At 37.0% G+C, this 15,808-nt stretch overlaps 3 protein-coding genes across 6 annotated transcripts in view; 1 reads left to right on the top strand and 2 right to left on the bottom strand.

The window, feature by feature from the left end:
• The window catches only part of actn3b (actinin alpha 3b), a 701,279-nt gene that overhangs the window by 401,820 nt on the left and 283,651 nt on the right, over positions 1-15,808 (bottom strand). The window lies entirely within an intron of this gene.
• rin1b (Ras and Rab interactor 1b) overlaps positions 1-15,808 on the bottom strand; it is a 226,796-nt gene that overhangs the window by 31,263 nt on the left and 179,725 nt on the right. For all 3 annotated transcript variants that reach the window (XR_015495170.1, XM_087260272.1, XM_087260273.1), the window contains 2 exons: positions 11,052-11,189; positions 5,604-5,955 (listed from right to left, as the gene is read on the bottom strand). Coding sequence is in view for 2 of the 3 variants with exons in the window: in XM_087260272.1 (XP_087116398.1) it covers positions 5,604-5,955; positions 11,052-11,189 (490 nt within the window). In the remaining variant the exon portion in view is untranslated. The remainder of the gene's footprint in view (positions 1-5,603; positions 5,956-11,051; positions 11,190-15,808) is intronic.
• Positions 1-15,808, top strand: part of pfdn2 (prefoldin subunit 2) — a 207,239-nt gene that overhangs the window by 160,470 nt on the left and 30,961 nt on the right. The gene's annotated exons all lie outside the window — the stretch shown is intronic.

The following is a 15,808-nucleotide window of genomic DNA, read 5'->3' as shown; positions in this document are numbered from 1 at the left end:
ATGAGTCAAGTTTTTCATTTGAGGTGAACTAACTCTTCAAGCATTGCCGTGAATTAACAATGCATTATTCTGAAAAAAAACAAAACAAAGCACTGCTAGGACATTTATTAAAAATATATATGAATAGTTTTAAAAGTGCATCAGAGAACAGGAGTCATCATCTCACACCAAAACTGCTGTTCTGCTGTGTAATAAATTGATTCAACAACAAATGCTGTTTTACTAGAAATCCCTCAAGATTCTCTGAAACTAATCACATCTTTCATCCACTCTGATGGTTTTAGGGTTTTTAAAACCCCACTGATTGGTTTCCGTGATGCAGTTTATAACCCGGAGTCATTTATCTCCAGTAAAATCCTTAGTGATGTTTGCTAAGTCAAACATAGCAATTACATTTACAATTCCGCTCATACTTAAAAGGATCGTTCAGCCAGAAATGAAGATTCTGTTATGATCTACTCATCCTTTACTTGATACAAACCTCTACGAGTTTCTTTCTGCTGCTGAACACAAAGCAGATATTCTGAAAAATAATGAAAACTGGTAACTATTGACTTCCACACTAGGAAAAACAAATACAATGGAAGTCAATGGTTACCCATTTCCAGGATTTTTCAGAATCATTCCGCACTAGCTTGTATACATATTTTGGAGAATGCTAGATTATATACTGCATACATCCATAAAGTGATAGGAAAAACAAAATGGAGGTCAACGTTCACGGGTTTCCAACATTTTTCTAAATATCTTCACACTAGCTTATATACAGTTGAAGTCAAAATTATTAGCCCCCTTCGATTCCCTTTTTCTTTTTTTAAATATTTCCCAAATTATGTTTAACAGAGTAAGGACATTTTCACAGTATGTCTGATAATATTTTTTCTTCTGGAAAAAGTCTTATTTGTTTTATTTCGGCCAGAATAAAAGCAGTTTTTAATTTTTTATGTACCATTTTAGGGACAAAATTATTAGCTATATTTTTTCTCGATAAGCTACAGAACAAACCACTGTTATACAATAACTTGCCTAATTACCCTAACCTGCCTAGTTAACTTAATAAACCTAGTTAAGCCTTTAAATGTCACTTTAAACTGTACAGAAGTGTCTTGAAAAATATCTAATAAAATATTATATACATTCATCATTGTAAAGATAAAATAAACCAGTTATTAGAAATGAGTTACTAAAATTATTATGTTTAGAAATGTGTTGAAAAAATCTTCTCTCCCTTAAACAGAAATTGGGGAAAAAATAAACAAGCGGTCTAATAATTGAGGGGGGCTAATAATTCTGACTTCAACTATATATTTTGGAAGACACAAGCTTATAGATATCGTTGAAGGGAGAGTTCACCCTAAAATAAACATTACTACTATGGAAGTAATTGGTTAGAGGTTTTGAGCTTTCTTCAAAATATCCTCTTTTTTGTTTAACAGAAGAAAGAAACTCATGAAGGTTTAGAACCACTTGAGGGAGAGTAAATAGTCAGTCTATTTCATTTTTGGGTGAACTATCCCTTTAAGCATAGCAATCTGTGAAAAACCTCCTAGTGCACCTCTGTATTACTTCATCATTCGTGCTGTAAAAGGTACATGACTGCTGAATAAATGCTTCAATGTTGGGCTGTAATGTTACTTTGCACTCTAAAAATGCATGATTACTCAACGCTGGGTCGATTATGCAAAGCCATGGGTTAGCTGGGTTAAAGAATATCATTTAAATTTAATTGGAATTATTGGGTTTGTTGATATGTGATCAATCGTGGGTTAATACCACCCATCATTTTTAGAGTGCGATATTCAATCAGACCTTCATTTTTAGATCAATGAGTTTATTTTTTTTACTATTACTACTGCTACTTTTAGATTATTTTTACTAATAGAGGTGTGAACCTGCACTAGTCTCACGGTTCGGTTCGGTTACGATTATCATGCCATCGATTCGGTTCAATTCGATATTTCGGTGCATCACGGTGCATTGACGGTGCTTTCCATACACAGTTTTATATTTTCTTCACAGCAGCATTTCTTGTATTGAAATGTATGAATATATTTATATTTATATACTATTTGTAATACAATTTTGTCATTTAATACAAACAGTCAGATATATAAACTGTAACTTTAAACAAAACGAGCATTTAGCAAATAATATAAACAAATATAAATATCCAGCTCACTTTCTGATCCTTGTCTAGTTCTCTTACACCCCTTTGATTGGTCACACCCTCAAAAAAAACGGTTGCGATTGGCTCTTGCGCGCTGCGTTCTTCACAGATGAGTAACACTGATAAGCGCAGACGGCAGCGGCGATCTCACAGCTGATGTATGATAGACACGGTGGAGAAAACTCTGCAGACACGCGCTCCTTTCTGTATGCAAAAGTAACGTTGTAAAACAGCCGAGAGGAGAAGAAAAGCCACGCCAGCAGGTCAAATGGGCCACTGTGTGTGAGAAAGAGAGAAAGACAGAACGAGAGAGAGAGAGACAGAGAAATGGAGACTACTTTCATTCTCTCGATCTCAGTGAAATAGGGGCTATTGTTGTATATGTCAGTGAAAGACTGATCCAGCAAACACACACAGTGAAATTGTGCACAGTTTATGAGTATTAAGTAGTTAAAGCGCTGTAAATACTCGCGATCGCCTCCCTCGCGACAGAGTGCATATGAGGTAAATGACGTCAGTAATAACCGGTTATGATTATTACTGAACCGATACCGAATTGTCCGCGTCTGCATCGCAGTGCACCGAAGAAACAATTAATTTTGACACCCCTAATTACTACTATTATTAGCACCGAAGAAACAATTAATTTTGACACCCCTAATTACTACTATTATTATCATTATTATTATCATTATTTAAGCAGTTATAAGAGTTTGATTAGATCAGAGGTGTCCAAACTCAGTCCTGGAAGGCTGGTGTCCTGCTTAGTTTAGCTCCAACTTGCTTCATTTACATTGTGTTTACATTTACATTTGTGACTTACAAACGAGGACAAGGAAGCAATTTACTAAACTATAAGAGCAACAATAAATAAGTGCTGTAGGCAAGTTTCAGGTATGTAAAGTGTAAGAAGCAAAACATTATTAAATTTTAATGTTTTAATGTTTATAAAATTTTTTGTAGTACAATTAGCGGTAGAACCAGAGAGGGAATTGCAGATTAGGAAGTGAAGTGGAGAGTAAATAGTTGAGTTTTTAGTTGTTTCTTGAAGACAGCGAGTGACTCTGCTGTTCTGATGCAGTTAGGGAGTTCATTCCACCAACTGGGCAGATTGAGCGTGAGCGTTCGCGAAAGTGATTTCTTCCCTCTTTGGGATGGAACCACGAGGCGACGTTCATTCACAGAACGCAAGTTTCTGGAGGGCACATACATCTGCAGAAGTGAGAGCAGATAAGAAGGAGCAAAGCCAGAGGTCGCTTTGTAAGCAAACATCAGAGCTTTGAATTTGATGCGAGCAGCAACTGGCAGCCAGTGCAAACGGATGAGCAGCGGAGTGACGTGCTCTTTTAGGTTCATTAAAGACCACTCGTGCTGCTGCATTCTAAAGCAGCTGAAGAGTCTTGATAGAGTTAGCTGGAAGCCCAGCTAGTAGAGAGTTGCAGTAATCCAGTTTGGAGAGAACAAGAGCAGGAGTTGAACAAGGAGTTGAGCTGCATCTTCAAAACACTTGCCAAGAAGTTTCTAGTATCTAGTAAGAGCTTGATTAGCTGGTTAATATGTGTTTGAATCTGAATCTGCCCTGTTGTTTACAAGGCTGTATAAAGCACGAGTGGTTTCGCTTTCTCGCTTGCGCTCACCGAGCGTCCATATTTGAAATAACGAACATCTTGAGCTGATGATAATAACGTGCGCTTGATAACTGAAGTGGTTCTGACATCCTATCCTTTCAGAAACGCGAGAGGAAAGCGTGACAAAACAAAGGAGAGATTGACTCTTTCAGCATTTTAAAACATGAACAAACTGCCATGTTTATTTATTATCATCACCTTTTGGGCTATTATGAGCTCGGAATGATGGAGTTACTTTCTAACAGAGGCTACATGTGCTGCTGCAGATTAAAGACACCGATATGAGGTTTGCACTGACTGTAGGCTACATGTTGCGTGTTGTTTTTGAACCCAAATAAGGACTACATGTCTGCTGTGTGTAGTTTCTCTGTAGTTGGTAACACATCGGAGACTGTAAGGTTCTGTATGTTCATATTTGCTGCATTTATTTTGTTTTTATAATCGCAGACGTTACAGTAGGCTATTTCACACATCATTGATCTGCAGTTATAATCAAATCATGTTCATAGAAAGGTTAGTAATAAACATTTATACAGAAGTATTTATGTGTGTAAAGCCTCTGTTTTGTGAGAAGAGCTCCTCGTATGATATGTGAGCGACCCATACAGTTTTACTGTAGACATTTCCTCGAGTGAAAATGAGGTCCTCTGAAACTTTGTTGTACAATGTCGTACCATTAGTACCAGTTTGGCAGTGGAAACACAAGCCTGATAAAGGTGACCCGTACCGACCTGTACCATACCGTACTGTAATAAAGATATAACCCGTTTGTAACAACAACATCTAACGTTACATCAGATTTGCGTGAAGCTAAAACAGTTTTAAAACAGAATATTACCTGTTTAAGAGAAATCCTTCAGCCATGGTGTCATCCTTTCTCCAGCGTGCAGAGGTAACTCCAATATTGATTAAGGTTTTTAGAAAGTTTTGATTCAGTAGGTTTTCGCATGGCGTTCTGCGGAGATGCGTACAAACGGCTGCGCAGTTGTTCAGATCTGCATTTGCTGACAGACAGATTGGGCTACTTATCGGAATTATGAGAGATGTCGGTCCGACTCTATTTAATTGGATGAACATATTTTTGTTTTATGCCTTACCCAAAATATAAAAATACATATAAACACTTTTAGATCATTTACTTTAATCAGTACTATTAGACTGTTGAGATACTTTCAACCAGCACAACAACAAATGCTTCTGAAGACAGTCACCTACTGCATCTTTAAACTAAATACAGCAAAATCTAACATTGGAGACCACTGATGTAGAGCAGGGGTTCCCAAACTTTTCAGCCCGCTACCCCCAAAATAACAACCCCAGTGACTCGCGACCCCCAATATCCTCTGAGGTGGTTATAAATACAGAAACCTTGCATGCAATGACGCAGACACACCAATTAAATTTGTGTCAATGCTTTAAATGTGCCAGAAAGTATAACCTGATGTTATAAAATCAAAATGCATCTGACGCTATTGCTGCCTTTATTATAATGTAATTACCCCAGGGGTCGCAATCCAATAGAACTAGTAACTATAAGCTACTATAGTAACTATATAGTAACTATAAACGACTATTTTTATTTTCAGTATAGTTATGGATAAAATAAGTTAATTCTTATGGTTTAATAAAAATAAATAAATTTTTGGAAATCACCAGGCGACCCCCCTTCATTGCCCCGCGACCCCTCGGGGGGTCCTTACCCCCACTTTGAGAACCACTGATGTAGAGAATAGTGAATGGAGGGTATTGGGGTGATTTGGGATTCAGCAATCATCTCAGAAAACCCGCAATTCAGGCTCAATACTTACCTTTCTCATTCTCAGGCACCAACGTCTCAATCGGAGGTTCGATTTCTCCTGCTTCCAGAAGGAGGCTTTTGGCCTGTGTCAGAAATCTCCTCATTCCCTGAAGCATCTCCACTGCAGAACTGTGCACCGAGGCCTCCATTTCTTGCCTTTTCTTCTCTAAGAAGTCCTGAACCAGTGATCCAAACGTGGAGCGCCTGTCCCGGGAGAGTTCGTCCACCAATCTGGCAACTCTGCGCTCGGGAGCGAACACGCACACAAAGGCGGCCGTCATGCGGCGTAGAGTGGAGGTGGGGTTTGCGGATGGGAATCGGGTCCCGCGGGCAGCAGGCGGCCATTGGTGGGCGAGGTCAACCTGCGAGTGGACATGGGAAGATAACCGGATTCAAGGTTACCGCGGAAAAGTCAAGTTGTTAAAAATCACAATAAATTTAGGTTATGTTGTTCCTATGATTTATGCACTTTTTTAGTTTTTTAGGGCTGTTAATTAATTAAAAAATAACTAATTAATCACACTTTTGTGTCATTAATTATGATTAATCATGAAAAGCCATATTTATTACAGAGATAAAAGACTTAAAGACTAATAAATAGTCTAATACAGTGATTCTCAAACTGTGGTACATGTACCACTAGTGGTATGCAGGCTTCCTTCTAGTGGTACTCGGAGGAATGAAATATGTCATGTACATGCTACATATATTTCAAAATTTATCAAAAATTCTGTATATAATATGCCATATATGATATATAGCCTATATTTATGAGGTAATTTGCCACGTTTTTTTTTAAACTATGCAGAGTTGCCTACTATGCTACTGTATTTCAATACTGCTCATTTTGGTGGTACTTGGAGAGACAATTTTTTGGTGGTACTTGATGAAAAAAGCTTGAGAACCACTGGTCCGATAAATAGTCTAATAAAGACTTCTTACAGGGACTTTAGTCACACCATCTCTAAACATTTAAATCTAAACAGTTTTGAGGGATACAGACACCGCAAGGACTATAGAACACATATAGAATGCCTAAAAGAGACTTATTTAGACACAGTCAAAGATGTTAGGTGTTTTCTCTTGTTGCTAGGAAACACAGACACGCACACAAACAAACACACACACGCACAGACAACGTGCGCAGTACAGCGCACCCGGTAAGCATTTCCTCAACTTCCTCAGCGATTCATCAACATGCACAATCATTAAATTTGCCTAAACTAAGCGTTCTAAAGTATGGCTGTATTTTACAAACAAGGATTCTGACACAGCAACGTGAAGCAGACACTATACAAAAGTTGCGTGTGGGGGGACACACGTCAAACTTAATGAAACATTTGAGGGCTCATGGAATCAACTTATAGGCAGAAGAATGGGCTGTCTTTGACAGCTTGCGACATCATCTGGCAATTTCACTGATTACATTTACATGGACACCAATACTCTGATTTTATGATTAAGATAATACTCTACTATGCAAGCAGCGAGTTTTGATTACCTTAAAGGACCACCCGAGTCATGAAATGCAGAGGTTTTTCTTTCTGTTCGCCATGCGGTATCAAATTCCATTAAAACATCTCTTCTAGCAGTCCTTATTTCATATTTTCATCTAATAATTGTCACGAGGCATCAACAATATGCTACTGAATGAGAGTGAACTGCTGAACTGCAGTTAAAGTCTAAAGATTAAAAATGAAACACCCGAAATTGCATGAAACTCTGGAGGAAACACTGGATAGCCTGGTGATGCGACAATAATTGTTTTATACTGAAACTTTCCTTCTAAGAGTCAGGGCTCGAAATTGCGACCATTATGGTCGCATATGCGCCCGAAAATTAATCTATGCGACCTCATAATATATTTGGGCGCATTAGTGCGACTGTAGATAATGGTTGTAGTGCGACCTGTTTTGATTTTTTGTAAAAACGTGCTGAATCGCTCTTCCCTGCCGCTATATTGGTTCATATTTGCTGTCAATCACTCAAGCTATTCCGCTGTCAGATGACAGGGAAGGAGCTTTTATGACCACGGGAAATGCAAACGGCTGAAGAGTAAAAACTTAAAGCACACAGGTTTGCAAACCCCACCTAAAGTTGAGGCGCAGATGAGAGCGATCATGACACGTCACGTGGTGAATAATGATCCGCCAGCTGAGATCAATCGAGTACGCGCGTCATGGAGAAGGCGCACGAATCTCCATGCGTCGCATTCACTGCGTGTTCAGCGCAAATGTCCGCTAAAAGTCAAATCTAATACTGTACATATCATCGCCAAAGAAGCTCGCCTTTACTAAGTTTACACTGAAACTGCGTCTCATAACAAACAGCGGTATTACGCCGGTGGTATTCGCAAGAATCTTGCGCTGCCTGCTCATAAATTGGGTCGGCTGACTCGCCTGCTTTTCCACAAACATGAAAAGACAAAAGACTGAACCTTTAAATTGACACAAACTGAAACCAAAACTTTTAAAGAGTAATAGAAGTGAGACTTTACTTACTTTCTTTTGTCTATTCTTTTTTGAGGTGTATATTATTTTTATTTTTTATTTATTTACTGATGACTGCTTTGCAGCTTTCATCATTGAATTGAATGATTTATTATAATCTTTTGTTTGTTTTGTAGCAGAAATATTATTTATTAAATTGACATGCATTTATAAACAGCAGTACAAAATAAATATTTCTTACTGCAAAGCTTGATTTTTGTTTGATGCAAACTATACAATTATTTTTCATAAAGTAACAGACTTTTTATAGCAGATAACCTACATTCATGCACATTCAAGGCAGTATCATAATGAGAAATGTAATTCATTGTTATTATTATTGTCATTTTCATCATCATTATTTTCTATGGCCTAATTATTAGACATTCATTTTGGATTTATTGCACACAAATATCAATGTCTTCGCAGCATTAGTTAGATAGTTGTTTCTGTTTTTTGTCAGTCCTATTGATGTTGTTTTAAAATACAATAAATCCTTTAAAAAGCAATTTGCAGTGGTGCTCATTCAGTTTTGGCGGGTGCTCCTAAATTTTTTCTGGTGCTCCTAAATTTATTTTGGTGCTCCTAAATATTTGAAGTTGGGAGCACCGGTGCTACCAAGTAAAAAAGTTAATTTCTAGCCCTGAAGAGTGCTTCCTTGGTCTTATCCATATTTCTTTGCATGTTAAACACACCTCGGCCACAAAAGGAAATAAAAAACTTCAACTGCGTTAATTGCGTTAATTTTTTTACGTGTTAAATATTTCAAATTAATCGCATGCGTTAACGCACTAATTTTGACAGCCCTAGTTTTTTTTTATAACTATTTCATTTAGTTTTTTTAGAGCAACAGTATCTCCAGCAGAAAGAGATGGTTCATATTAGGGCTGCATCCTATTGGAAAAAAACATTGCCATACTTTTTTTGTCTACAATTTATATCGCGACATGAATATAATTTCAAAAGATAACTTATAACACTATTTAGAGGAAAAAAACAGCAATTTTAGACTGATTGAGACAATTTTGTAGGAAAGTATCTGCATAAAACAGGCCTATAATAAACTAATTAGAAGCATATTACAACAAAGCCAATTTCAAAGAAGATGCAAATGAAATATATTGTGTTTTAAGATTATTTAACTGTGGAATCAGTATTGAAGCACAGAAATTCACTGTATAATTTGTATAGGCTTCATTGTAAAAGTAAATACAATTATTCGTTGTTATAGCTTTAACTTTATAACTTCTTTGTTTAAACTGGCTTGAAATCTCACACAGTCACGGGTCTTTAGAACAGAGATGTCCAAGCCAGAGCCCGCGGGCCAAAGTTGGCCCATGGTAACTTTTAATTTGGCCCACAATCCCATATGATAATGGTTTAGAGATTGTAATTTTAAATTTAATGTAAACTTAAACTTGTTTGTTTTATTGTTAAGCTACCAAAAACAAATCTGAAATAACAAATTTCAATTTAAATGGTGTAAATGTATCAGATTTAGTTCAAAATGTACATATGACAGAGAGAGACAATGCAGAGACTTTGGCGGGTGAATCAAGGTCAAGGCAGATTCTGCTTGACTAGTGTATTCAGCATTGAACTACACTGTTATAAATGTGATTATGTTTTTATTGGAATACGTTATAATTAAAAGGTTTTACTGTATAAGTTAATACAATTCAAAGTAAAGTTTTCTATTTATTTTTTAATATTATGAAAAAAATAATATAAATTAGGAAATGGCAACTTTAATGTAAAATAGTTTGGTATGTGTATCATCAACCCATGGGTCTCAATGATATTTGGTTTTTCGCTCCATGCGAAATAGTTTGGGCATGGGTGTTTCCCAGTACTGGGTTGCAGCTGGAAGGGCATCTGCTGTGTAAAATGTATGCTGGAATAGTTGGCAGCTCATTCCCCTGTGGCCACTCCTGATGAATCAAGGGACTAAGCCGAAAATGAAAGAATGAACATTGCAATATCGATCCTAAAATGATATATTGTGCAGCTCTACTCCACATCAAGAGCTACTGGTCAGCCCACCATTCAGGAAACATCTGAAACTATAATTATTGTAAAAAGCGCTATCCAAATAAACTTGAATTGAAAAACACATCTCTTATGAACCAACGCAAGTGGTGCTCACTGCAGAGCCATTTGAGGAGAGGTGAGCTCCAGAGAGGGGGAGCTTAAGCTTGAGCTCCACCTTTTTTGCACTTCTTCTACGAGTGATGTCACTGGGGGTAGGGTTAGGGGTGGGGTTGGTGTACGCATTAAAACAGCTTACAGGAGGAGGAGCGACAGCTCATGCTCCCCCTCTCTGGAGCTCAGCTCTCCTCAAATGGCTCTGCAGCGAGCACCCTCTCAACGTCCAAACCTGCTTTAGACTTGAACAGAGATGTGTTTTATTCAATTCAATTCAATTCAGCTTTATTTGTGTAGCGCTTTTACAATGTAGATTGTGTCAAAGCAGCTTCACATAAATGGTCATAGTAACTGGATCAGGGTAGTTCAGTTTTTAGTGTTTAAGTTCAGTTCAGTTTAGCTCAGTTCAGTGTGGTTTGAAGTCGTTATTGAGAGTCCAAACATTGAAGAGCAAATTCATCGATGAGTAGCTTTACAGATCCTGAACCATGTAAAACAGAGGCGACAGCCGTTTTACTTTACATCCAAAGAAAAGAAAGATCTCCAAAGTCGCCCTTTCAAGTTACTGTATAAATAAAGTTTTTAAAATTAATGAAGACACCAGACGTCAATGAATTTAATGATTTAGCCTGACCTGTTTACTGCTCCAAAATACTTAAAATGTTTCCTAAACAAAAATATATTGCGTTCAATAGGGATAAAGTTGTTGTTTTGTTACCCAGACATATAAAAAGAGCTAATTTTTGAGCAGTAATCGCAATAAACAGTGATATATTTACCCAAAATTATCGTACCATCAGAATCTTATCCCAGCCCATGCCTACCTGTGTGTCCTCTTCCTCCAAACTGCTGAAGGAACTATTGCTGTCCAGTTCAGCAAGGGAAGGAGCTCGAGTCCTTTCCAAAGCAAGACACACCTCGCCATCTTCAGGGTCTTTGTTGAGTTGGGGTAAGGAGTTACTCTAGAAAACCATGTCAAAACAAAACAAAGTTATCATAATTACAAAGCACATCATTATTATAACCCTTAAATGTCACATGAAAATAAAATACATTTTTTAGATAGTATCAGTATTGTTAGTTCTTAGGATATCTATAAGCTCGTGTGCTCCAAAACAGTGCCAAAACTTGTTGTTAGGAGACATAAACCAGATATAAGGCTTGTAGTTTGTCACCTCCACCTAAATGGATCAACAGTTTTATTAATGTCACCTCATACTTTAGTTTCTCATCAAATCTTCTGACCAATCAAATGCTCTCTTGTGTCTCACATGCCCCGCCCCCTTCAAGACGCTTCACATTTGATGCATTTGATATCAACCACTCTCACTGGCAGAGCGGTCATAAAACAAAACGCTATTGGCTGTTTTCTTTTTTTAAAGGGGAGGAAATACTCTATGCCCCGCCCTCTTTTCATCTTTTAGTTAAGATTACGTCAAACATCGAATAAATGCAAGTCTCTGAGTATTTCACAAGACCTTTACAGGGAAAAAAATGCTGTAATCATCCTCGCATGTTCTGCCTAAATGGATTCTATATATATATAGAATCATATATATATATATATATATATATATATATATATATATATATATATATATTAAGGGTGGAGCCGAACCCGAATACGGTATTCAGAAAGGCACGAATAGCGTGTTTTTACGAATACTTGATTCGAACAAATACTTGAAAAATTATTTGTATAAGGGAGCAAGAAAAACACTATATCAAAAAGCAGCGTTTCCTCATGAAACCACAGTGCATGCCCGCGTGAGTGAGTGAGAGAGAGAGAGAGAGAGAGAGAGAGTTAGAGAGAGAGAGAGAGAGAGAGAGAGACAGAGAGAGAGAGAAAGAGAGAGAGAGAGGCAAAACGCGCCAAAGCCCGAAACTGAAAGCGAGACGTGACTTTTAAGGGGTTGTTTCATATGGATTTATTAATCATTCTTACTGTTCAGTGATCGCAAACTGCCGTAGTTTATTAAAGACGCAAACTCCTCACTGCACGTCAGCTGCGCGGCTTCAGCAGACCTCCTCATTCCTGCAGCACGAGAGCTTTATGATTGTTTATGCGCGCCAAAAGTGGCGGATCTGTCCGGTAAAATATCTGACTGCGTGTCACCGCATCCCTAAGGACTGTTTGGCGAAATATTTGACTGCATGTCACTGCATAACAAACGACTGAAAGGATATAACTAGAGAAATCTCCACTGTGCTGCTGAGTGAGAGCGTATGGCAAGCCGTTTTAGCATTTAAACCTTGTTCAGACTATCCATAAATATATTTAGAGATATCTCTAATTATATTTTGACTTGTCATAATTATAATTCGACTAGTCAGATTGGAAATATCTGCAAATATATTATGATAGACTAGTCATATTCCTCCATTGAAAAATATTTGCAGATATCTCTAAATAAGTTGACTAGTCACAACTGTAATTAGATATATCTCCAAATGAATTTTGACTAGTCAAAAATCCAATTCAAGATATCTACAACTGTAATTAGACTTTTAGTAAATTAATTAGAGATATCTTCAAATATATTTGTAAATATCTCTAAATATGATGAATTAAAGATATCTCTAAATGTATTATGACTAGTAAAAACTCAGAGATATCTCTAATTACAATTGTTACTAGTCAAAATTCATCTGATTTCTTACTAGTACAATTGTAATTGCAGATATGTCTAATTGTCATTCTGAGTAGTGGAATTATAATTATGAATAGTCAAAATATAATTAGAGATATCTCTAATATATTTATGGAGCCAGTACAAAAATTTAAATGCTAAAAAGGCTTGCCATAGAGAGCGCTTCTCACTGAACAGAGCACCGCTCAACCTTCTATGTAATGTATTATCACATGCACTAAAAGCATCCTAAAAGCATCAACACAGCCACATTCTGCCCCAGCAAGTCAGTTTCAAACATAAAAAAAACAAATAAACAAACTTTGTGTCTTTTTTTGTGGCTGGCAGATGATAATAGCAGGACTGTATCTTTTAGTATTATATAGAATACTTAATACTAATAATCTCCCGGGCAGGGTTTTATTTAGATTTATTTAGTTAATAATAGTTTTTGGAATTCTGTCTATTGGAAAGAAGTTCTATCAGAAGAAGAACAGTTTTTTGAAGTATTATTTGTTTTTATTCTGTCTATTCAGTGTCCTTCAACAAGAACGGTGGTGGTGGGGTTCATAATATTCACAATGGTATTTTATTAGTTGTTGGTTTAACCATGGGTGAGATAATGGCTTCTATGTTATTTTCTTTTCAATGACATTTCTTATCACATGTTCAAAATCAACAGCCAATATTGCATATCTATAATTTATATAATGGGTATAATTAAACAATATTTTCACTATAACGTAAATTAGAAGTGTAATAGAAAAAATATATATTTTTGCGCCATTTTGAATTTTACTCGAATACAAATACAAATACAAATACTTTTCCCCCCTCAACAAATACAAATACAAATACCGGCTGCTCCGCACATCCCTATATATATATATATATATATATATATATATATATATATATATATATATATATATATATATATATATATATATATATATATATATATATACATGTGAAGTTTCAAATAAACACATTTGAACTTAAGTAAACATAAATAAACCATCTTAATTATCTTGGTGCTGAAAAAATGTGAGACTGTAGTTTGTAATGAATCAAGTGCTTTTATAAGATGACAAATGCCCATATCTCCAATCACTGAAAACGGCTGCAAATCTTTAGCAATAAACACCCGCGCTGCCTGTTTGGAGGACTTTATTACCTTCTCTGCTATCCTGCCTTCAGCCAGAGATATTGCTGGGTGATGGCGCTGCAGATGTGCAGTCATGGTTATACGTGTAAAACAATGCACAGTTTTTTTTATTCACCGTTTTTTCTTTTATTGGCATTATACTTTTTGGCAAAACCGAAATGTCCTCACTCTACAGATCTGAAAGACGCCGGCGCTTTCTCGTACTGTTGTGTAACATGAAATTAGCTCAGTTTATGAATATTAATAATCAACAATAACGGTTTATTCTTAAATATTAATATTCCGGCTTAAGCTTCAGTCAGTTTGGTCACACAAACATATGATTGTAAATGATCATGCTCGCGCGACCGAGCGGATTCCCAGATTATGAATATTAATCATCAACAATAACGAATTATTATTAATCATTAATATTCCGGATCAATTTATTGTTAATTTGACCAAACGAACACAAGTAGAGCCGCCGCTCTTAAGAGCGGACACGGTAATCTATTCTTTTAGAAAAAGGGAATTTAATTGCAACTTCTTGTGAAGTAGATTAATCATTCAAAAGTTTTAAACAACTTATAATAGCTAGGCAGGAGAATCTGTATTTCAGTGACATTCTCTCGTGAGGCAAACAATACAATTCATTTGATTATAATGGAATTTATTGACTAGTCAGACGTAACGAACAAACAAACGCACAAACATACATTAAACACAAAACAAAGGTAAACCACGTGGAGATATCGGGTCTATAGAACGTGTAACAGCAAAGAGACATAGTAAAGCTAGGAAATATAGATTTCAGGTAAAAGAGTGACAAAACTTTCAGTTCCACACGCACCATTAAGGACCACCGAGATTATAAAACACACCTTTTTGCTAAAAGGGGCACAGCTTAATCGCATAACTAAAGGTACCTAGACTTAATGCCTGGGATCTCTCTCTTTATGCGGGTCTTTTCCTGATGAAACTCCTTTTGATGTCCTTCTGGATGTGTGGAGTTTGTAATGCAGTTCGGACGAACACGATCGCAAACTTTAAACTGAGTTTTCTTTTGTCGGAAAATAAAGAAACGTGGCGGGAAAGTCCATGCGGCGTAGGAAAGCCGCGTGGCCTGAAGGCCGCCGACAATGAAGTTCTTCTTAGGACGTTCTCTTTCTGCCCAGATGTTTGGGGGGAAGTGTGCTTATACCTGCGGGTCACGTGACAACCCGTACAGCATTCTGACCAATGATTTCAGGGGAAAGTTTGCGCGCGAACCCTTTCTTTGTCTCGGGGCTGCTCGTATGCAAATTTGAGTGTCCGCTCAAAGCATGCGGACAGGCATTTAATACAGGGGATTAAAGAATAAAGCAATGCTAGTTATGATCTTGCTATATGCATCATGTGCTGTAAAATGTCAGCAGAAACCCATCGGTACCAAACATGGGGGTTTTAAAAGTACATCGACCTAATTTTTCACATCCTCATAATATTTATGCTTCAAAAAGGCCTAAAAGGCACATGCATACAGGTTATAAGAGAGGTTACACAGGTAAGAAAACTCAGAAATGAGGTACAAAGTTTACCAAACATAACACTTTAGTTTTGTGCTGTTTCAGGATTTCTGAGTGCATTTTCTTTCTGTCGGAACAGCCTCGTGGGGGTGTGTGTGTGTGTATGTATTTGGGCAGGAATGTCTTTGAAGCTTTCCTGCTTATCTTTCCAGTCCCCCCTGAACAACTTAAGCTGTCACGAAAATCCAGACTTCTTGGAGCCAGGAGTCGTAAAACCTTCTGTCGACCAAAAACAGACC

The sequence above is a fragment of the Danio rerio genome, chromosome 7 (genome assembly GCF_052040795.2).
Source record: "Danio rerio strain M-AB ecotype USA chromosome 7, GRCz13ab, whole genome shotgun sequence".
In the NCBI taxonomy this organism is placed as follows: domain Eukaryota; kingdom Metazoa; phylum Chordata; class Actinopteri; order Cypriniformes; family Danionidae; genus Danio; species Danio rerio.
This window is presented reverse-complemented; position numbering and strand designations above follow the sequence as displayed.